General features: G+C 56.4%; 1 protein-coding gene across 1 annotated transcript; it reads left to right on the top strand.

Moving 5' to 3' along the window:
• The first annotated feature begins 12,548 nt into the window (after positions 1-12,548).
• Wnt10 (Wnt oncogene analog 10) lies at positions 12,549-24,329 on the top strand. The gene is made up of 4 exons (XM_076801665.1): positions 12,549-14,284; positions 17,832-18,085; positions 22,085-22,368; positions 23,015-24,329. Exons 1-4 carry the CDS (start codon positions 14,178-14,180, stop codon positions 23,579-23,581), a joined length of 1,212 nt encoding a protein of 403 aa, XP_076657780.1. The 5' UTR covers positions 12,549-14,177; the 3' UTR covers positions 23,582-24,329.

Genomic DNA, 24,329 nt, shown 5'->3' with positions numbered 1-24,329 from the left:
AAGGTCGTCGTCGTTGTTGCGGTCGTGGTCGTAGTCGTCCGTTCCACGAGATATCGACCGAAAGAGGGAAGCGATCGTGTCTTGTAAGCCGCGAGTTTATAGGCCACGGCCTAACAACGACCCGTTCCTTATGATACGCTCGTGTTTCCCGGCTCGATCCGTTTCGTTGTACCTCTCGAACGGCTGTCCGATTTATTGCGCTTAGAGCTGCCCCCTCGCGTGGCAACCAACCACCGCCATCACCGTCACCGGCATCCAGCCAACGATCATACCACCTCCATCGTCACGCGGAAGCGCGAGCGTAAGAGGACTCGCGTATATCCGAGAATAGCGGAGAAACCACGAGGCTGGATCTCGTCTCGGCTGAGGGTAGGCCTCCCGAGATCCACTAAATGTTCGGGACGTGTCTCGAGCGCATCAAAAGCAGACCTGGCCGCAGGCCGGCGTTATAATTTCAGGCGGTTTCAGGGAGGTCCGATGCCGGAGGGCCAACCGAGACCAGTTCAATGAAGTCATCAGCTAGTCGAGGCCGGGGTGCTCTGTTATTATACCGTGGTACCGCGGCACCATCCTCGCTCCTTTCTTCCACGCAGCCCGGGTCCTCCCCGAACATCGCCGACTCTCGCGTCCGCGGATTTTCTGCTTTTTGCTGGTTGTTCCTCTCACGGATTACGAACGAATTATCGGCTGGGAAAACGTTGGGTTGCTTCGCCTTTGGGAAATTTCGTGCGCGGAACCTAGAAGACCGGCGATAACGGAAAACGATAACGATCCGTTCGCTGGAACGAATACGTCGACCAAGAACTATGCGGAAGTGACGATTAGAGGACCGTAAAACGATTGAAACCCGAGGGATACTCGAGTAAATAGAGGCAGGTTTCACGACAGGTTGGATAGCAACGTTGAAAGGGAGATAAGCTTCGGAGGGTACGCATACATCTACGCGAACAGTGTACGTATAACCTATACGTACAGCTAATCTCGAGACTGGCAATAAGGCCGCCCGAGGGTTTCTTTTACAATCGGCCCGGGGGCCAATTAGATCCAAAGTTCTTAATCCGTTTATCAGTCGAGCCACGGTGCACGAGCCTCTTTCATCGGAACGGATAAAAGAGCTTTCGAGAGTTCGGCCGGAGGAACGCCGAATCCGATCGTAACGAATGCCCCGCCGTTCGTGTATGCGTGTGTGTGTCTGCGCGCGTTTCTGTGTGCGTGCGCTCGAGAATGCATTATGTATTAATCGAGTTTGCCGTCTTCCAGGGGGAGCCCGTAGCCCGACCAGCCGATTCGTGAAAATTCGAACGCTTCGAAGCTGGTAGAGACGTCGAGACTGGTCGTGTTGTAAATTGCGCGGGACTGTTCTTTATCGCGTGCGAGTGGAAACGGAGAAAAAAGAAAGAGAGAACACGAACGAGAGAGAGGGAGAGAGAGACAGAGGGGAGGAGAGCGAGAAAGATTTCTCACTCGTGGGTAAAGACGGGTCCGGCTGTTGATAGAGGGTCCAGAGGAGGGCCACGGACCACGGGGGCCTCCGGCATGGCATTCGTGTGGATATTAGAGCGATTGTCGTGCCTGATTCGGTACGGTCTTGAAATAAGGCCCCCGCGGGCTGACAGCGGCGAACGCTCCTCGTACAAAACCGGCTAACGGTGCCCACCCTCCGACTCTTCTGCACGAGATGCCCCACCGTCGACTTCTCTCCGACGCCTTCGAGTACCCTAATCTTCCTCTCGAGTTACTCGAGCCACTCCCGCTTCTTTTCCTTGTTCGCGTTCGTTCCTTCCAGCTATTTCGCGCGGCCGCAGAAACTTTACCCGTTTGTTCGCTCGATTCGCGACGATTCTCGTCCGCGGGACCCGTCGATCGTCCGCCACGTGAAAAAATAAGGGGGGGGGGCAGAGCGAGAAGAGCGAAAAAGGCAGCAGCGCCTTCCGCGATTCAAAGTCCTGCCCCGGAGGTCCGACCGTTGCTTCCTCTCTGTCTCTCCCTGTCCGTGGTCCATATCATCCTCCGAAGCCGACGGTACCGGTCGGCATCGTGTGAAGTCCGACCGAGCCATTATATCCCCCTTGGCCGCCTTCGTGGTGTATATACCCATCGAGGCATCTTCAGTCACTACGAGAAGGAAGAAGAGGGACGAGGTGGGTACGAGAGACACACACCGGTGCGGTGCGGTGCGGAATGGCCCGTAGGGTGAGACGGAGAGGAGGCGAGGGGAAGCAATCCTTTTCTCTCTCTCTCTCTCTCTTTCCCTTTCACCCCCTTTTCCCTCGAACGCGCGCGGTCCGGGGCACGGAAAAGAGATACGAGCAACGACGGGCCCCGGAGGAGTGGCGGAGAAACGGAGGAGAACGGAGGTAGAATAGCGAAGGAGCGAAGAAGAAGCACCGGGGAGAAGAACAAGAGCGAGGAAGCGCGAGGTGAAAGATGCGAGAGGAAAGTGCGTGCTGGATCGCGGAGCCGTGAGGTGTCGGGGCCCGCATTAAGGGGGCGGAACGCCTCGAAGGGGCCCCGAATTATGACGTCACGGACCGCACACGTCGCGATAAGGCGAGCCGAACACGAAAATGAATTGTTCGCCGTAGTACCGCGGCACGGGGACCTAACGGCCACGCTGCTCCGTAGCCTGTATAGCCCGTCCGACGAAATGCTGCGGGGTCCGCTCGCTACATTGAAATCGCGAGCGACGAAACCAAGCGTCGACTTTCGCGGAAGTCCGCTCGGACCGGGTCTGTTCGACGAGGAAGAAAATTCGGACGGAACGAGCGAGATCGAATGAGATCGCACCCGGATTCTCGGTCCCACGACGGACATTAACGAAGCGAAACGTGTGCTCAGCGGGTCGTGCCATTCTAGCGGACAGAAGAATCATTCGGTCGATTATAAGATAATGCTGGCTCGGCCGATGGACGAAAAAAAGAGTGACCGAGTCACGAGAGAAACGAACAGTGTGGAGGGGAACCGAGGGAGAGAGAGAGCGAGAGAGAGAGAGGGGGGAAGGGGTTCCGAAGAAGGAGAAGGAAGAGGAGTGACAGGGAGAAAGCTCCTCCTTTCGAAACGATCGCTGGATTCTCGGAGGAAGCCGCAACGCGTGTGAAACAGGAGATCGACGACGCAGGAGGAGCAGGAGGAGGAGACCGTGGAGGGAGGCAGCCAGAACGGTGAAATAGAAACCGAGTAAAATAGAAAGGATCCGGTGGGGATCGCCTTCATTCATGAAATCTTTTATCTCGATGGATTTCGACGGAAATTGGTTCCCACAGGACCGGAGACAATGAGAAACATCTTTTACGACTGCGTCGTAACCGTAGGTGGCCAGCTCATTGTGGGCTTTAAAGGTTGCATTACACGCCGCGTTCGAGCTCGCGCGAAAACAGCCTCGTCATAGGTGCCCGGTTACCTTTCGTCTCCTTTGTTTTTCTTCGTATCTATGATTCGGCTGTTTTGCGACCCCTAGGCACCCGAGCAGGAAATTGAGTTGTACCGCATTCCACCGTGATCCTTCGAGAGTGGGGAGGGCCAGAAACCGCCTGTGCTCTTCACGGAGGCACGTCCGTTTCGCGCCGATTAACCAACATCCCGAGACCGCGAGAGCAACCTTCTTCGACGGCCTCGGAACACCGCGGTGCCCCGCGTCGATACGCGTACGCGATTAATAGAAGCCTGGAGGAGCGCGAAAGCGCAAGAGCGCAGTTGCAGTGGCGCGGTTGCACGCCACCCGTAGAGGCCGGTAGCGTGGGAACGGGTCAAGCATCGTGGCCGGGACGAATCGCAGATTGGACCAATCCTGCGGGATCCGGCCGGTGCTCGCTGAAATAGAAACAAACCCGGAATTATAATCTTGGAAATTGCGGAAGCAACGGCGCTCGAAGGTTCGGTTATACGGCGACCTTCGTCTCGCAGAGTCTTCTTTATTGGCCGACACTGTCAAACCGTAATGCTCGCGAGTTTATAGCGGTAATCCGTATAAGAACCGTCGTCTCACTCCTTAATAATATCGATCGTCTTTCATCGACTTACAAGGTATCGCGCATTAAATTCTCCCGTGGCGGCTCCGGCGCACCACGGTCACGTGGAACAGCGATAAATATAGTTACGAGCTAATAACGCTCATTAATTATGTACACAAATTCGTAATATACGAATCCGCCACCCGTATAAGCGTAACGAAGTCGACTTGGGCGGTGGTGGAAATGTCGGCGGAACGGAGCGAGACCGTACGGTGAACGAGGCAGAGAGAGAGAGAGAGAGATCACCGGCTCTACCCGCACAAATGAGTATTTATGAGCGCGCCACGGCTCTATATTATGCCTCATTTTGCCGGAGGATCGATTAGCTCTAATCGAGATGTACAAACAAAACGTTAATAAACGGTGCTCGTTCCTCGTCCCCGCCGACTTCTTTCGCGAAACCCCGCGCCACCGACACACACACACACACACATACACACACACACATAGACACGCATGCGCCGACCAACGCAACGGAGAAAGAAAGAAAGAAAGCTAGAAAGAAACAAACCGGCCCTCGGGATCGAGCGAGTCCTGGCTCGCTCTGGCTGCCTCGCTCGCTCGCTCGCTTCCTCGACTGCTCGCCTGCTCGCCTGCTCGCTCGCCTCCACCCATAGGTATTCCGCGTGTGTATGCGAGCCCGCGCAAGCACGTGACACGTGTTTCTCGCACGTGCTGCACGCACGTGTACGTGTACGTGAGTAAGAACGCGCCTCGCGATTAAGTATCGATTAGTCTCCTCGGACGCGGACGATCGAACAACCAGACGAACCGATGGTACCGGGACGAACCGGTGTCGTCCAGCCGCCGAAAGGACACCTCGCGACCGGTTCCCGTGTAATAATGTTGCAACATTGCCGGGGGATCTATGCAACATTCGCGCCCCAATGAGATCTATAATTTTCTACACTTGCCACCTCGGGAGTCGGCGCGAACGCGGTAGAAAGTTACGAGAGCCCACATATTAATTTGTCCGCTTTTATACAGGGTGGCTTCTTTAGTCCCTAATAAAAATACGAATAGACCAGTTTGAAGTAAGATAGAACAGGTGGCAAATAGAATTACCAACCGTCGTCATTTCGATGGGAGTCGATGTCCTTGGTGATGGAAGGTCGCAATAGCACGGTCCAACGCGTTCCGATAGTTTGAATAACGGATTAAGTGGCAATAGAGATCTGTCCGCGATCTCGTACAGCGAGCGGGACGACGGACCTACCGCGCGCCACTCGGAGCGTCCTCTCGATCTTTTCGTGGCACTGGCTACGATCCGATCGAAGGGGTCCACCGTCCGATCGCATCGAGCGATGCTCTCGGATAATAGAGCCGCATCATCGTATTTAATAATCGTACAATGGTCGACAAGGCCCGATAAGATCGCGATCGTTTCGGTAGACGGGTGAAGCCTCGATAAGGCGCACGGCCATAATAACGCAATTAACACTTCTTTGTTCGATCAATTTCCATCCGCTTGTCCAATCGAGCGAACGCCTCGCCGGACGATCGCGAAACGAAAAGGTTTCTCTCTTTCTCTTTCTCTTTTTCTCTTTCCTTCGTTTCTTCGCACAAAAATCGTCGGTGTCTCGTTCGCTCTCGACAAAAGACGAGTGTCTCGTCCGTCGAACGGAATACCAAAAACGCTCCTATTATATTTTAATTAATATATATATATCTCTTCGTAATTTCCGGACACCCTGAAACGCTCGACACACCGTCTCGGGCCTCAGCCCCTCCGGTTGATTACGATCGTTTACGACCGGTAAATCACTCGGTGTCCCTCCCTCTCCACCCTCCCACCGCCCCCTCCCCCGTTTTTTTCTGTTTATTCGCGAAACGTCACGATAGCCCTAATCGTTGAAACCGGTAGTAAAACGATCGTTACTAGTCGCGACAAAGACACCGCCACCTCCGAGAACAAACGAGCCAATAAACTCGTTTTATCGGCCCCTCTCCTTCCTTCCGTTTTGCCCGAGACGTTCCCTTCGAGAGGCCTCGCGAACCCTTCCTCTCCTCGCGTATTTAACATACCGACTAAACGCGGACAACACTACCGATACCGAGGAACAAGGATCGAGGAGACCCGTCCGAGGGTCCGTGGTAGGCGAGAACGGCAACAGAAACGCGTTTCCCCGATCCGACGGGTCCTGGCGTGGGTGTCGAGATCCTAATCTGTCGCGGTCGCGAGTAGAACAACAACGATTAGGCTCTCATCCGGTTGCTCTTCCAGCGCTGTTACTCTTTCGAGGTCGTCCTCCTTCTCCGAGGATCGGTCCCACAAGCTTTCAACTTGCATTCCTCCAAAGTTGGCAGAAGAAGAAATATAGAAGATGGTTCCACGTCTCGAATTGTGTCCCAAACAGTTCTTGTTTTTGTCGTTTAGCAATAATTCTTTCTACACGCAACATCCTCGACGCTTAGTACCAATCGCAGATCGTGACGTCTCTCGAGGTTCTGACGATAATCGATTGGAAAATTGCATGTCCGATAGGAAACGCGCAGAGCCACAGGTATAAAAAGAAACGGAGTTGGCTGGAAAGAGGGAAGAGGTAAGATGGGAAGATGGGAAGAGGGAAGAGAAACGGTCCGATCCATAAGATCGAGTCCGAGGCGTATACATATGCATAGCCAGATAGCCGGATCTGCAGGGAGTGTGAGATCCGACAGCTTCGGAGGTGGCAATGAGCTTGGGTCCCGCCTGCCGCCACACCCACGCGCATATATCTTATTTTCCCTCTTTATTTATTCGAATTGCCGTTGGTCGAGGGCCACTCTTCGAATCCCCATGGCTCCTTTGGCATAATAGGCGAGCATGGTGGCCCATCGTCTCCTCGGCCTTCCCTATATCTCTCGGGCTGCTCCTTATTTTCAGCTACGCCATTCCCTCGCCCCCTCCGGGGACTCCCCGGGACAGCGATTTTTTTCATCCTTCCTTTCAATCTCTCTCCTTCTCTCGTACAGCTATTCTCACACCGTCCCATCCTCCGCCCCTCTTCTCCAATGCTAGAGGAACGGTACACGCACGAATCGATAATGACGCGCGTCATGCCGAAAACGAAACGCGCTCGTATCGAGTTGTTTGATCATCGTCGAAGCGGATCCACTCGTGCACAGGTTGTTGCGCGAATAACACGGTCAAGGCAGCGGCGCGGCGAACAATGGAACAACTCGGAAGCGAAATCTCGATTAGATCCCTCTTATCCTCTTAAGTTGTTACAGCGGATCCACGGCGGATCAGCCTCAGCAGTCTGCTCGGTATCGAAACAACGAGCGCAGCCATTGTGCGCGAAGAGGAAGCGATCTGTACGAGCATCTCTCTCTCTCTCTCTCGGTAGCGAAGGTCGGGAAAACGCCGCCTCCGACGTTTCCCGTATTTTCCTCGTTGTCGGACCGGGAGTAAGACCTTCTTTGAAGTGTCAGGACATTTCACAGATGCGTGCGCCCGGCTACGCACGAGGGCGCACCGAACAAACGAGTTTCCTTGCTGTTTTTCAGCGAGACACGGAACACGGCATCGGGCACCGGGCAAATAGGAAACAGCCGGACGCTCGTCTATGATCCTCGAAAGCAGATTATCCGGGAGCTACTTTTAGCCGGCAAATCGATCATGCCCGAGCGCACTCTAACAAGTGGCTTTTAACAGAAACGATGCCCGATCATCCGCGCTCCGGTGTATCTCGCTCGTCGATCGTGCGATCGAGCGTTACAATTTTGTAACGGATATCTTTTGGACCGCCGCTGCTCGTCCGGCAAATGGCTGCCGACACCGAGAGGACCGAGAGAAAGAGAGAGAGAGAGAGAGAGAGAGACAGGATCCTTTCTTTCGAGCGGTTCTCGACGATCCTCTCCGCGCGTTCGGCACGCATCGTTTCCAAAGAAAGAACGGCGTACCCGATCGACAACCGTTTAACGACGCGTCTACTCCGCTCTGCTCGTTCTCTTCCTCTTCCCTCGATGAATCGACGCTTCCCTTTTGCGCGTTGTCCGAGACGATAATAACGTCTTGGTTCGACGCGACAATAGCGTACGAACGGGGCGGCGCGGGACGGTGAGCCCGAAATTACGGTTACCGAGGCTCCGGGAACGTGCAGGCACGAGAAAAGAGATGTGCCCGGGGAGCGTCTATCGCGTTCCGGTTCTCTCTCTGTGTGTAATCTCGTCGAGGAATTCAGAGCGGACGTTTTAGGTAAGCGAGCCGATTCCAGTGGACGCGAGCATCCGGCGCGGAATAACACGGGGAATGCGGGTCAAACGAGGAGTCGCGAGAGCAAACGGAATCGCCGGGAGAATGCTCTTCGAGGGGAACACCTCTTCGATTCCTTTCCGGTAGGTACACCTTTCATTGGCCGCGTCTCGTCTATACACGCTCGTACCGAAATAATCGCGAAGAACAAGGCACCGAGGGCCGCCGAAAGGATGGGGGCGTGACGGCGGCAACGTTGCGCGCACATTTCTCTCTCTCTCTCTCTCTCTCTCTCTCTCTCTCTCTCTCTCTCTTTCTATCTCTCCTCTTTCCTCCCCTTTCTTCGGCCCAGAAGAAGGAGCAGGCGTGGGTGTTGCGTTCACTTGACGCACCGTTCCACGAGACATAATGCCGAACGACGGCCCGGGCGAATTCGTCGAGCGACGCGCGATCGTCAAAGCGGCACAATGTGTTTGCCCCCCGAAGCCTGTGTTCAGAGAGCTTCAGACAGAGCCCGGTAGGAAGTGGGACGTACCCCGCGCGTTCCTTTTCTTCCACCCTGTATTTTACCAAATATTGCTTCCATAAGTGTATCGCGTTACCCTCGCGTTCCCTTGCCCGTTCCGACGAATCATTGTGTCGCGATCACCGGAGGGAGGCATTCTTTTGCACCCAAGAAAAATAGCTGGTTAATTATATCAGAGTTATTGTGGTGCGGCCCGCAGGGCCAGGGTGGAGCGCAACCCTCGAGGAGCTTTAAACGCGCCCAGCCAGCAGGAATGCATATTATTAAAACATTCCGGACAAGTTCTCTGTCGGCCGGAGTATCCCGCGGAGAGCTCGCCGTAGCTCCCAGCCGCGGCTCCCGACGTTTCCATGGCGAATCGTTCGCATTACTAGGATGATCCTCTCTCTCTCCCCTCTTCCTCACCCCTTTCTCTCTCTCTCTCTCTCTCTCTCTTACACACGAACGCACACACGTACTTTCCGCTCTCCCGTGCCGATATTTTTATCAAAGATGCTCCCTTCGATAATCGGTGCCGGCCACGCTCTCCTTTCGTGCGGCGGTAGCACAAAGGAGGGGGACGACGCGATCGACGTTTAGCGGCCGATCGGTGCTCGACAGCGGTGCTTTTTCCGCGTTTAGGAATCTCTCGTTAACCGGTCGACGTCTCAATTAAAGTCGAGTAGTCCCGCGAAAACGAGTCGTGACACGGGACGACCGAGGAACGATCGATTGTCACGCTCGGAACGTGCTCCCCTCGATCTCGTCGATCGCGGTCGAGACGGGGGAGAGAAGACCACGACCGATCGCGTTCGTGAGCTGGCGAGAGGAAGACGCGTAAGCGAGGCGAGGCGAGGCGAGGGTACCGGCGTGAAAACATGGGAACAAGGGTGGAAGGGAAGAAGGGAAACAAGGGAAGAAGGCGCGATAACTGGCGCTCACCGGCGAGGTAAGATAATTCGTTTATCGGGATTTCCGTGCCTTCGAAGGGGCAACGAGCCTTTGTGCGGCTGTTCGCGCCCGCGTTCGCCGGGAAAACGGCAGTTTTTGCGGGGACTCGCGCGACCGATTATGTCCGCGTCGAACTGAAATTTCGAATCGGCTGTCCGCGACCGAAGGGAAAATCGAATTTTCCTGAGGGCGAACCCGGGGAACGGAGGAGAGAGAGAGAGAGAGAGAGAGAGAGAGAGCCGGCTCTCGCTACAACCCCTGTTCGAATACCGGCCAATTAGGCTTCCGAGCAGGAGTGCATCGAGACGCATTGCACGGCGATAGGATGATCGAGTGGTTCGATGGTATCGGTGCTCGCGTGCCAAGATCATGGTCGGGACACTCGATAGCCCGATAAGTAATGCACCCAGATAGGATGACGGAGGGTACACGGTGAACTCGTCGAAAGGAGGTAGCGGGAGAGCGATTCGGAAGGGAGGCGAAGGAGAGGGCAGCGGATCAGAGGGTATCGGAGGGACGGAGAACCAAGGAGGGACTCCTCTGGAAGCACGGACGATCTTATCGCGGCGAGGTACCTGGTCCGGGCAATGAGCGTCCGCTACCAAACGAATCGAAGGAACGTAGTCGGTGGTTTCCTCTCGCGCGCACAAACAAAAAGAGCCCGTGGTCCGCGTGCCTGGACAAATACTTTTCAACGGTATCGCCTCGACTACGAAATCCGTTTGCGAACCAACCCTCCTTCTCCCAGTCTTCGAGGGACGGGAGAGAGAGAGAGAGAGCACGGCGGCGCGCGAACTCGTTTGTTCGCTCGAGGACTCTAATTAGCCGCGGCTAATAATTCGCCCATTCGCCGATCTATCGGCTCGGGTGGACGAACGGATGGACGAATGGAAGAATGAAACAGCGATCTTCGATATCGCCCCCTCCCTTCGGCTATCGGTCGATCGCTGGGCGACGCGTTTCCGTTGATCGGCGCACGAACTCTAATTAGACAGAGGTAAATTGCAAACCGTACCCGGTATTAAACGAGTGCGATCCGATCCGACGCGGTGCGGTGCGGCGCTACGCGACGATCGCAGAGCGAAACCGCATCTCTCCGGTGCGGAGCTCGCTTTGTATCAGGACGGCGTTTGATCTTCGACCACGTGCCACGCTGGGGTGAATAGAGGCCCGAGGTATGCGAACGGGGTTGTTGCGACTAATTGCCAGCTCAGCGACCACGTCACCGGGACCCGCAGCCGCGCTTCCACTGATCCGACCGAACCGAAGGAACGATAGCGGAAAAGGGACGAAATCCTGGACAGGAGAAAGGGGTGAGCGTGCCCGCTGTGTTCTAGATCCAAGGGGAGCCGGGGATATATCTCTCTACCCGTCGAGGACTCGGGGTGTTTCGGGGATAGCCGAGAAGCTTCTGCGACGAACGATGCTCGTTCGCGATGCGTCCAACGACTAAAGAACGCCGGAACTCGAGCTCCGATCCGACGGAATCTGCGCGCCTGTGCAGAATTCGACGGAAACGAGCAAAGAACGGGAGGACGCGGTGGGGTCGAGTGGGCGGAAAGCCAGAGTTAGGGAACGAGATAAACCTCAATTATGCCGATTGAGCATCCTCCGGGGGATACCGGGTAGGGGAAGTTTGCTCCTCCTACTTTTCCTGCCACGTGATCACGGGCAGCCTTCCTCGCTTCCTTCCTTTCTTCCTTCTTGCCATACGCTCCGTGCTTCCTTCCTTCCTTCCTTCCTCTCTTCCTTCCTCTCTTCCTTCCTTCCGCTGTTTCTCGCTGATCCGACGGAGGAAACGTCGCTGAAAGAAATCGACTAATCCAGAACAGACGCGAGCGGCGGAGTCGATCGATATAGATTTCGACGAAGAAAATTTCGAGCCGGAGAGGGAGAAGGACGGCAAGGTGCAAAACAATCGGAGTATCGACGCGAAATACCTGTTGGTCCGCGAAGAGGCGTTTTCAGGCAGTCCTTCGAGAAACCGAGGGAGAGAGACGAAGAGAGAGAAAGAGATACGAGCCGATAGAGATAGAGAAAAAGAGAGAGAGAGAGAGTCACGAGGATAGCAAAAGAGAGAGGAAGGGGTAGAGATGAAGAGAGACGGTAGAAGAGCGCGAATTGGAGGGAAAAGGAGGGTCGGAAGTGGGAGGAAAGAGAGGGAGATGCAGAAGCAGCCTACAGGCTCTCTCTGTCCGAGCATCCTCGTCTCCTCGTCTCTCGTTTGGTCTCTCTCCGTCTTACTTTTGGTCTCTCCTTGTTCTCCGTCTCGGTCTGCGTCTCCGTCTCCCAGGCTCTCGCGTCTTTCCGTCTCCGTCCGTGGTTTCACTTGCGATCGTCCATCCTCGTCCCTCGGTTTGAATCTCAGGGTGGTGGCCGACGGTAGTGGTGGTCGTGTCCGGATGGTGGTGGTTATGGTGGGGGGGTAGTTGGTTTCTTCGTGCCTACCGCTCCCTATCTCTCCTTTCTCTCCCTATGGGAGGGCGAGGAGGGCCCCCGTAGCCGCGCACTGCGCACCGAGTTCATCATAGACAGACCGATCTCCCTGACAGCTCCTCGTCGGGCTTGAACGGAGGTGGAATCATCAGATTCTGTCCATCTCTTCCTCGGCTCGCAGTAGCGTGTCGGAATAACGAACGCGGAAACACGGGGACAACGGAAGTGATAGCGCGCGCGGCCCTCCGTCCCTCTGTGGTCTCTTTCTCGCGATCGAGTCTCGCGATCGTTCGTTTACATCGCCGTACCGGCGCGTCTCGTCTCTCGGCTCTCCCTCTTTTCGATCTCGTTTCACACCCTCGGCCACTCTTTTTTCCCCCAACTTTCCTCGCCCGTTCCTCGACTTTGTCGGTCCGTCCATCCGTTCTCCGTCGCGAGCTCGGACCGTCCATCTCTCGACGCCCCTCCCTCTCGATCGGCTCCGCGCCGACTTCCAACCCCCTACGGTGGTTGATCTTCGACCTCGTTCGATCGCGTCTGACTCGGTACAGTGACGAGTCACGGGTCAGATCCGTCTCCTCCGTACGAAGAATCGCTCGCGATCGGTGCTATGAACGCGAAACACGACCACGGCTAGTTTGCTATTCGACTGTTTGCACGGACGAAACGATAGCTGCGGTGGTGCGCGCACGAGGGGGAAACAGAGCGAGAGAGAGAGAGAGGGAGTGAGAGAGAGAAAGAGCGAGAGAGAGAGAGAGAGAGAGAGAGAGAGAGAGATAGAGAGAGAGAGAGACAGATTACCGGTGGAAGAGGAACACGAACCGTAGGAGGGGGATGAGTGCGTGGGAGGAGTAAGAGATCCCGGAGGGCGACTTTTCTTTTATTTGAGCTTGACACTTCGTCGTGAACGCGCGCACACACCGGAAGTACACAGAGCCGTGCGACGATCTTCTTTTTCTTGGAACGGTTCGCGCGCGCCTCGTCCGCGCGCTACGAACTTCGAGCTTCGAGCTTCGAGGTTCGAGCTTCTCGATCGAGCACTAGCGAGCCGAGAATCGGAGGAGCGAAGGAGCGGAGAAAACGCGGGGCTCCACCGACCACCGACCGCCGAGCACAGAGCAAGGACCGAGCACCGAGCACCGAGCACCGAGCACCGACCACCGACCGGTCTCCGCGCCGTCAAGGGTGCAAGGAGGACGATCAGAATGTCGCGATACCTGGGAACGAGCACGGCGGACGAGGGTGCCGCGTTCCGCGACTCCGTGGTCGCCCGAGGATAAACACAGAACCCCCTCGTTAACCTAACCGAATCGTTTCTTCCCACCGACAGATCCGGAAGTGTGACTTTCGATTCGCGGGATGTCGCGGAGTGATCACGGAGCCCGTCGATCGCGGGCCACCATGCAGCCGCGCGACGATGTTTGATTCCGCGACGACCATAGTGTCCAGTGCCAGTACGCGCGAGAACGGGTTCGCGGGAGCCGACCACAGTATTCGTATCTCCAAAGACGACGACAACGACGACGGCGGGGCGAGACCAAATAATTCTAGGACACCGAAGACGGGCGACGGACCGCGGACGTCGAATCCGCGGACCGAACACCGAGGAAACGCGAACGTACGATTCACGTTAACGAAACGAACGCGAAAGGATAGAAGAAAAATCGTAGGAGAAGGGCGTTCGGTCGACGAACCGTTCGATCGTCATCGAGGATATTGTGTCCCGGGGTAGTTTTCGGAGCGACCCCTCGAAGCGGCGAAACTGGAAGCTCTCGAATCGTGTACGGAACGTCAAAGCAGAAGCGCCGGTGCCCGGGGCGAGGAGGAGTCCTCGACGCGTGCCAGGCTGCTGATCACAGGCACCGCGCCGGAGACGAGAGACGAGAGACGAAGCGTAGGAGAGGGATTCGAAAAAAAAAACCGTAGAGAAACACAGAGAGAAAGAAAGAGAGACGCGCGGCACCGTCTCTCGAGCGAGGGGTCCTTCCGTTCGGGTGCTAGGGGTGTGCAGCCCTGGACGAGGGGTCGCACTCGACTCTTTTAAAGTGGGCAAACCGCGCAAAGAATAAGCGAGAGACGTCCTCGGGGCGATGACAGGATGCCTCCTTCTCGATCAAGACGTGTCTACGAAGGACCACCGTCTAGGATCGCGACTAGAATCGGACCGACCATCGCCCTGTTGCTCATCCTTCTCGAGAATCGTCGGTGAGTACCAAAACTCTTCTTGATCCCCGGGCCTGCTCCGTTTCGATCGCCGACACACACCGGTACAACAATCGGAAACCGTAGAAGGCCGCTCTTACTATCTTATCCGCTCCGAAATGTTATTATTAACTGTGAAGCTGAGCAGGACCGGTCTCGTCGAAACGAATCGTTTGCCACCCGTGGTTGATATCTCTCGCGTCGCCTCGTGTCGCTTCGCTCGGCGGCTTGTTGAGTCTTAATCGTACTCGAACTATTTATTTACGCCTCGCGAGACGTCTCGGTAAACAGCGAGTTTCTCGATCGAATCGAATTACCGGTCCATCGGGACGTTCGCTCGCGGCACGGTTTCGTTTCCGCTACCAGGAAACCATTACCGGCGTTTCGCGCGGCCGTCGTCGAAACGGCCCGTGAAACGACAATCATCGGGCAGGAATGGTAGCGAAACGGCACCAAAGCGGGAACAACGATAGAGACGACTTCCAGGTTGAATAGAGTTACGGTCGCAAACTGTCGGGTCCAATTACGCCGAGAAAAATTTACGGTCGCGGCGGCAACGCCAGCAACCCACCTTCGCTTCTGCTGTTGCTCGGCTCTCTTCTCTTTCTCTCTCTCTCTCTCTCTCTCTCTCCGTTCCACTCTTTATGTTTGTTGCGGAAAGAATCTGTCAATAGAGAGGGCGCGTGAAGGCGGCGGTCGCATCGACGGCTCCGAGTAGAGCACAATGACGGAGTGCAAATAGGTCCTTTCAGCCGACTCCGTGGCACGAACAACGAACGATCCCGCTGCGATCTTCATTATGCCTCCCCGATCTCGCTCCGTTCCTCTGTGTCGAGCGCCCTCCACGCTCTAATCGAATCTTTCTTTCGGCATAAAGTCGGACGGTGTCGGTTCGTCTCGCGCGAACGCTCTTCTTTGGCGCGCTCGCGAAAATTATCCGTTTCCCTCGCTCTGCGTCGCGAGACCAATCCTTCCGGTTTTGGAAATCCTTCGAATTCGTGGAGGTGGCCGCGCGACTCCTCGTAAATAATTATGAACAGCTTTCGCAAACGGTCGCGCGGGCACAGGCACGCGCGCGAACAAGAGCAAGAGCAAGAGCCAAGAGCCAAGAGCAATAGCGCAACCGTATCGAATTGCCGCATCGTATAATTCCCGCGATGGTAACGATGGGTAAACCAGTTTACCGATACGAGCGACACGAGCGCTTAGCACCCCGACGCGAGTCCGACTTCGCTTCAGATTCGAATTCCGATTCCGATTAATCGAGCAGGACTCGTCTTCGTTTTCGATGTCGTCGATTCGACGCGCCGTCCCCGAATCCCGGGGAAGGAGAGTCGCGGCGGGTACACAGTCGGTGCTTCCTCCCGTGCAAATAAAAGCAGCGAAGCGAGTTCGATATCTACCGCAGGAATTCTCGCGGGTCAGTCGTAACGAGTTCTCTCTCCGCGGGTATACCTCCATTAAACGCGAAATTCCGTTCCGTGGTTCTTTATCTTTCTCTTTCGGTACGCGAAAGAGATGCGTCCGAGTGCGTGCGAGTGTGCGCGCGCGCGTGTAATTCGCTTTCTCGTTCCCGTGTCTGTTCGCGAGCGAGCAAGTTAAATAAAACACGTGCATCCGTTCCGCCATCTTGGATTCCTCGACGACCCCTTGGATCATTGCAAAAATGCAGGACGCGCGGCTCGCGTCTCCGACCCATTGATTTGCTCGACGATTTCCCACGATTTCGGTCCCCCGAGCCGAGAGGATCCGAGGACGCGAGTACGATTCCCGGTCAATCTCCTTTCTTCTTGCCGTACGATTTCCGGGATCCGCGGAGGGATCTATGATCGGAGAAATACCGCGTGGTCCAGAGAAACCGGAGAAAGAGCGAAAGAGTAACGGTGCAGCAGCCGAGGTAAAAGAGAAAAGGTAGCGGCGCAGGAATCCATCGACGCCGTCAGACTTCCACAGGTACGCGACCTCGTCTTCGGTAATTTGTTTCGGCGAGTCGAGATCATTAATCTGCTTTCGGTAGATCATCAATAGCGCGAAAGATAGCAATGGTGCAGCGGTGTATCGGTTAATGGGAGCCCTCAATAACCTTTGCGACCCTAAAATGTTGGTCCTCCTCCACCGTCCGTTTCCCACACTACGCAGAAACCGAGCTGCCAGGACCTCGCCAGCCCGTCCCCTCGTTTCCCCGTGTCCTCCGGATACGCTCTTCTTCTTTCCTTTTCGTCCCCCCGAAAATCCCCCCGACATCTCACCGTCTCCATCTCTCTCTCTCTCTCTCTATCCTCTCGTTTCTCTCTTTTGCTCGTTCGTGCGGGTGCTATACACAACTTTTACTTTAGGAGAAGCTCGTCGGCTAATTTGTACCCGCAGATAACCACCGTCCCGCCGGGAATCTCGCATCCGTCCGTGACATCCTTCGGGACCCCGAAGAACCCCCGGGATCCTCCGGAGAAAAAATTGACCGTCCACGAACCGCGGCGGCAAATAAACGAATCTCTCGCGACACGACACCGGGATCCATCTACTTCCGTGCCGCGCTTTGCCGCGCTGCAAGGGGCAACCATAATGGTATGGGGGGGGGGGGGTAACGAACGGGGGGCACTCGCTCGAGCAACCCCGAGCCTATATTTTTTCGGCGGGCCTCTCTCCCGCCGCCGCCGTGCTCGCTGCTCCTTTCGTTTCTGCTTTTATCTGAAAATTAATTAACACCCGGTACTTTGTAATGTACGGCCATTAGACGGAAACTGTCGCTTAAGATAGCGCTTTAAGAGCTCTTCTTCCGAGAGGCGAACGGCGTTATCGCAACGATGCGAAAGGGCAGACGACGAGGGATCGGAAAAGGGTAAGGGACGCGGCCGATACCGAGTGTACGGGTGAACGCGAACGAACGAACGAGCAGAAGGAGGAGATGGAGGAGGAACCGAGCAGATATTCGAGCGGCTCTTTGAAAGTTATCGCGCGCCACCTTTCGACCCCGGTCTCGTAAAGTTGCCGAAAGAAAAGCAGACGCGTGCAAGATGCACGCGCGCTTTCAGCCACCGGGCTACCCTCTAACCGTTTATCAAGTATTTCCTCTCTCGGCAGCGCGCGTACGTTCGCGTCTCTCTCGGATCCTCTCGGCGGAGACGAGCGCAAAACTTTCGCGTTTCGGGTTTTTGGCGAAAACGTGGAACGAAGCCGTGGCCGCAGGGCTACTTAAAGGCACGGTGTTTCTTTAATCGGCGATGAATCCGAAAGCATCCGTGTTCGCGATCGGGAATTCGATAACCGTGGTCCACGCGGCGTTTGAGGCGAGGCGAGGCAAAAGAGGAGCGAGGAACGAAGATCAGTGGAATCGGAAGGAGATCGCAGGCAGCGCGAGTACGAGGAATGTCCCCGGCTGGATTCCCTGAAAGCAGAATCATTCAAAGCGATCGAACGCGCGTGCGCTTCGTGGGAAAAACCGGGACCGGGGCGGCCTCGGGGCCGAAATCGAGCGATGCGAACAGACGAAAGAACGAGAACGGTTCAGCGCGGCGAGAACGTTAATTGGTGAATTTCGTTTGATTTGCAGCGCGACCTGTTTAATGAGCAACTCCGTGGACGATTGGGTGAGCGGGAATGCCGTGGTCTGCAACGGTATTCCTGGCCTGACAAAGGAGCAACGCGAGCTATGCCACAGAAATCCGGACGTGACGGTGGCCGCGATCAAAGGGCTGCAGATGGCTATATCCGAGTGCCAGCACCAGTTCACGTGGCACAGGTGGAACTGCTCGTCCCTGACGCCCAGCAGCAGGACACAGCAGAGCAGCGTTCTTCTGCAGAGAGGTAAGATCTCGCGGCCGGCGCGACCGAAAAAATGTTAAATCGACGCAAACATAGGTAGAGCGGTGTCGTCGCTGGTTCCGTGCCCCCTCGAGGGGAGGTGGGGGGGACACGAGCGCACGAGGAAAGGTGAAATCTTTTACGACGTCGTTGACGACCACGAAACGGCGTAGGCGAGAGACCGTCTGCTTCCTTAAATCAGAATACACGGTGTGTGTGCGCGCCTCCTTGGTCGCGGTCACCTCCGAGAACCTGTCCCCAAACTCTTAGGAGAGCGAGAGAACGAGAGAGAGAGAGAGAGAGAGAGAGAGAGAGAGAGAGAGAGAGAGAGTGAGAGTGAGAAAGGGAGAGAGAGAGAACAGGGTCCCGGTGAGACGAGAAGAGATCGTGCCCCCCTCGACTGTTCTATTCCAGTGTGACATATAAATTCGTCGTGGCGCGTACGTGCGCCGAAAGAGGAAACATATATCGTGTCGGACGAGTGCGCGAGAGCGCGACATCGAGCGCACCTGACCTGAAAGCTTAAGTTCGTCCGTCCGCAGCCACGATCTCGGTGCCCGCCACGTCTGTCTCTCCTCGTTATCTGTCTCCGTGGATCGGTACACCTTCTTTTTTGCCGACTGGCCAACCCGAGGTGTCGATTCCACGAGTCTCTTTCTCCCGGTTCGCGTCGACCGATGAATTCTCATCGAGGTGCATCATCCGCCAGAGGAGAGGAGAAGAATCGTTGTTGCCGGTTGTGCTCGACTTATCGATTATCCCGGGAGATAGAACGGTCGGCGGAGATCGGCGTGTCCCCGGGTTCGCGGGGAAGTTAGAGGGCACCAGCTTCCGAGAAACGGACCCGTACCTTGCCATTACCAACGGTTCCACGCGCAGCTTTTCAAGCCGGCGACATCGGTGGCCAGGGTCTCCCGAGGGTCCCGTGGCCATTCGAGAAATCCACCGTGTCAAATTCGTGCCGGCTGCGTATCTCGAAAAGAACGCGCGCGCGCGCGCGCGCGTCCGCGCTCGTCGTTAAATCTTTCGGACACGATCCTCTCGGACTCTCGTTGCTTCTTCTGCCGTTCCTTCCCGGCCGTGACCGCTCCGTCCCTCTCGGCGTCGCTCTTTCGCCACGTATTCGTTAAACCTCGGCAAAACGGCTTAATGTATTATGAAATGTACACGAAACGAACGGGGCCCCCTTTCTCCTCGCGTGCCCGCTTCCAGGGGCCCACACAAGGCGAGACTGGCTACGAGACACGATACGCCCGACATTCGCCTCCTCGCGTGGAACGACGACAAGAGCTACATGCTCGCGAATGCCAGCCCGAGATTTGCGCGGAACAAATTCGGGACGGCATGGCGTGGCAGTCCGTTTCCAAACATCGCGCGCGATACGATGCGCGGTTTTTCGTAATCGTTTCCGAGCGAGTCGGGAGTCGAGGGCCGCCCGAGATCGTAAACTGGTACGCTTATCGGATATCAGTACGGTAAAACCGTGTGTACACCGCGAGAGACCCGGAGGACTAATTTGAAAACCAGTCACCCGGCAATGGTGGAAAGAGAGCGTCGTCGAAGCTGCGAGACAGGGGGCGACCGAAAAGAAGGAGCACGCTCCCGAGAGCACGTGAATGTAACCGAGGGACCTTGTACCCGGTTACGTCCGCTATCTATTGAGTTATCTAAGCAGTGATTTGGGCTTGACACGGGGTAGCAGGGCAAGGGCTGGCTGCGCGCCATCCGTCACCGCGTCCCTGCGTCAAGGGCCGAAGAGTAAAGAGGCATCGCGGCCCTCTGCGCACCTCGTGCGCTCGTCCTCCTGTTCCTCTTCTTCTTTCTACCTCTCGGCTCTCCTCTCCACTGTCCAGGAGAAGAGACGTACAACTCCCCGTGGAGGATTTATTACGAGTCCCTCATGCTCCTCTTACCATCGGACAGTAGCAGCAGGAGCAGGAGCAGGAGCAGGAGCAGGAGCAGAAGCAGGAGCAGGAGAGCGAGCAGCAGCGGTGGTTGCAGTGGCGACGGCAGTAGCAACGGCAGCTCTCCGGTAGCTATCTGCATTATAAAACAGTTGCTGCCAATAGCCGTATAAAGCGTAAGCTTTCAGCCACCCCTCCCACCGAGTGCGCGAGCCCATATAAAGAGCTGTTTTCGTCCTCTCTTTCTCTCGCTCTCTCGCCGTCTCGGTAGCCGGGCCAAAAGGAGTCGCCCGGAGAGGGTTTTATCATTCTCCGAAACGGAGCCACCGATATCGACGGCTCCCGAACACGGTCCCTTCACGATCGATCGCCTCCTCGTCGTCGACGTTTTTATCGGGGCCCGGCGATCGGCTCGAAGAATCGGCTCGATTCCGGTCTTCGGTGAGCCCGACGAGAACGCGAACGACCGCGAAGGTCTTTAACGTCGTCCCAGGTTTCGTACGATCGACGAAGGGCGACGTAATCGAGCCCCGGCTGTCCGAGATCTCGCTCGGCGAAGCGGCTCGTCCTGTCGAACGTCGAACGTCCCTCGGTTCATCCGCGGATCCGACGAGGCAGCGACGAGTCTCCGCGGCGCTCCGGCCACGGGAAGAGTATCCTTCGAAGCGAAAGGAGACGTTCGGAGGCGCACCGAAACGAAGTTCGGTTCCGAGCGTCCCGGGGATATCGCCTCGACGTGAATATCGATAAAGACGAAATTAAAGGGGGTTCCTTCGAGAATCGCGGCCCCTGTCGCGAGTCGCGCTCGAAACACGGATCCGAAAGCGAGGACAATAAAGCCGAGGGAGAGAGGACTCGGGGTCCTCGGGGAGAGCCGAGGGGGACGAGAGACGACGTAACGACAGGCGCGCAGTGCCTCATAGGGTGTCAGGAACGAATACCACAAATCCTTTCGAATGTGCCTTTAGCGCGTCTCCCCGGTATCTCGCTCTCATGAATACTGCAAATACCGCCCGGTATTCGTGGATTGGAGTAGCTCCTTCTCCCGGGGGAGGACCCGAAGGGGGGCAGAGTAATGTGTGGGCATTGTCGAACAGTCGCGGAGAAAGGGACAGTTGGCTCCGCGGCACACCGAGCCCGCGGGCAGTCGTGTGTCGTATCGTTTGTAAGGTGACAGCCACCATTGCGGTTTGACGATCGGCCATTCGTCAACGCGACTCCAGCGACGAGAGACCTTGGAGCCACCGAAGAAAAAGTGCGGCCGATGTCGCATTACGCACCGAAACGCTCTCCGACCGAGCCCCGTCCTCCCTCGAGCTCGTCGATCCACGAACTTCCAAATTCTACGAACCGCGATTTTACGAATCCCCTCCTCCCTTCTCTCTCTCTCTCTCTCCTCATCCGATTGTCGCGCGAACTAACCGAGGGAAAACAGGGGAAGGGGAAGGTATCGGGGGCTGGTTGGTCGATCGTCGACGGAGAAAAACGTCGCGACGCGACAGGTCGCGGGCAGAGTTTGGTATTGCGTGTTCGGGAACCCCACCGGGTGATCGTTTATACATGCAGTCAATGGATGCCGGCCGGCCGCCGCTGCTGATGGCCACGCTTTGTTTTGACGGACGGCTGAATAATCTGCCGCTGAACTTCGTCTGATGGCTGTCTGTCGGCCGATCCGTCGAACGATCCGTCGTCGAACTCGCCCTTCGAAGGCGAACCTCCATCTACGGAAGCTCGGATGGCTACGGATGGCTCGGGGGCTCGGCTCCACCGGTGTCCCGCTGTTTCCCGCTGGTTCGCGGTTTCCCCCGAGAGCTTCGCCCTCCGCAGAAACGACGAATGCGATCTCTGCTGTCGCGTCCTGATCGTTTGCGCGTATTACTCTTCGGCGCGGCGCGGCGCGACGCGGCGTCGTCTCTCCGCGCGGACGAGCGGCAATTTGCTAACCGGTCCGATCCGGGCCGGCCGTGTGTCTCGTTCGCCGAAGCGAAACCCGACGAGACGGGACCAGACGGGACCAGACGGGACCAGACGGGACACGAGGCGAGCAGAGTCGATTCAGAGTTTGATGCAGTAAAACGGTGATGACGTTTGGTTACAGGTTACAGGGAGACCGCGTTCGCTTTCGCGATTTCGGCGGCCGGGGTGGCGCACAGCGTGGCCCGGGCGTGCAGCATGGGCGGGCTGCTCTCCTGCGGATGCGACCCGTCGAGCTACAAGGGTAAGCCGCCTGCCAAGGCCAGGGGCACCCAATGGAAGTGGGGCGGTTGCTCTCACAACCTCGACTACGGCATGGAGTTCTCGAGACAGTTCCTAGACACGCGCGAGAGGGCCGGGGACATACAGTCGACGGTCAATCTCCACAACAATCAAGCTGGCCGCTTGGTAAGCCAAGCTTCCGATCGATCTTCCCTTTCCCAGCTGCGCTCTCTCCTTCTCTTTCTATCTCACTCTCTCACTCTCCCTCTCTCTCTCTTTCATTATCTTGTTTTCTCGCGTGTTCCGGGAAATATTTCTTTCCGGCGATTCCTCGCCGCGTTTCAACGACGATCTCGCGGTCCGAAGCGAAACGAGACGGGAAAGGTCGAGAGAAACGAGACGGAACGGCCGAGGGGGACAGAGAAAGAGAGATCGAGCCAAAGAGGAGAAGAGGTGGCGAATAGGGGTGGAGAGGAGTAGGAGAACAGTCGTGCCGAGTCCGTTTCTCTCCCCCGTGCACCTCTGCACGCTTGGTCTCGCCTCGACGTTATTAAGACGAAGCCCGGGGCTGGACCACCCAGCCGTAGACTCATTAACCGTTTGGTGCGCGACACCTCTTTGTCTAAAAGAAAATTGCCCCCTTTCTCTTCTCCGTCTGTTCGCGGCGCGGCGCGGTGCGGCTCCTAGTCCGCGCGAACGATTCGCGCGTCGCACAGTTGGAACGCGAACCGCGCCAATTTTCGACGCGTTCCTCACCGACGTTAACAATTCGATTACGTCAGAGAAAGAGAGAGAGAGAGAGAGAAAGAACAATCGATCGATGGAATTTCAGGCGGTGGCGAGCAACATGCAGGTGCGCTGCAAGTGCCACGGTATGTCGGGTTCCTGCGAGGTCAAGACCTGCTGGAAGGTAGCGCCGGACTTCCGGGTGGTGGGCAAGACGCTGAAGGATCGTTTCCGGAACGCCGTGCTGGTCGCTCAGAGCAACCTGGGCAGCGTGACTCCGTTGACCAGAGTCAGGGGTTCGAGGAGAAGAAGGCCGGACCGGCAGAGGCAGAGGAAGCACCGCGGCGGCGGCGGCGGCGGCGGCGGAGGAGGAGGCGCCGGCGGAAACGGCCGCAAGAGGAGGCCGAGGGACCTCGCGAAGCAGCTGTTCTACTACCAAAAATCGCCAAACTTCTGCGAGAAGGACCCGACCGCGGACATACCGGGCACCGGGGGTCGCAAATGCAACAAGACCAGCTCCGGCGGGGACGGGTGCGGCAGCCTCTGCTGCGGCCGGGGTTACAACGTCGTCAGACAACGCCGCGTCGAGCTCTGCCGATGCAAGTTTCACTGGTGCTGCGTCGTCAAATGCCAAAACTGCACCGTCGAGGAGTGGATCACCGTTTGCAAGTGAACGAGCAACTCCGGCACCGCGCGGACGCGCGGATTCTATCGCTTCCATCGGCGACCCGACGGCCACCGTCGTCCCGTCGCGTCGCTGACAGACCTAAAACCAGGAGTACGAAAGACCGGTGACAGGTGTCGTGTGATCACGGACGATACACCGATTCGATCGGATCGCGATCCGATTACCGCTTTGGTTCGTTAATCGCCTAAGAGGACTAAATTAATCGACGGACGCGACGCGAGCTAGAAGAAAGATTCCACGCAGTGACACCGTGGTCGAATCCGCTCGTTGCCCGAGTACGAGTCGGAACGTAATTCTTGTTAACCGCGCGAGTAATATAATTTAATCCGTAGACTAAGCGAACCTATAATTTATTTATAACGTTGCTCTATTTAATTAGCGAATAATTTGAATATCCACACACCAACTGTAACACCTCCGCCACAGTATTATTAGAAGAAACAGAGTGCGTGTGTCTCGAGATTGCGAATGGATGCGATCGATTGTATACAATTCAATAATGCGCGTACAATAAAGAGTTCCTTCGACCGACAAGTTTCTTCGTGCTGTTTTCTCTCTCCTCTGGCGACCGTACGACCGGTCCAATTACCGGCCGATTCGCGATTCCCGATTGAAAACCGGCCGCGGCGAGGCGATCGCGATCGCCCAGAAATCCTTAAGAATCGCGACGCTAAATCTCGGGTAGATTTACAGACGGCCGAAGCCATTCCGATACTTTTATTCGTTGCTCCGG

The sequence above is a fragment of the Halictus rubicundus genome, chromosome 16 (genome assembly GCF_050948215.1).
Source record: "Halictus rubicundus isolate RS-2024b chromosome 16, iyHalRubi1_principal, whole genome shotgun sequence".
In the NCBI taxonomy this organism is placed as follows: Eukaryota; Metazoa; Arthropoda; class Insecta; order Hymenoptera; family Halictidae; genus Halictus; species Halictus rubicundus.
The sequence above is the reverse complement of the archived record's forward strand: the minus strand, read 5'-3'. Positions and strand labels throughout refer to the sequence as shown.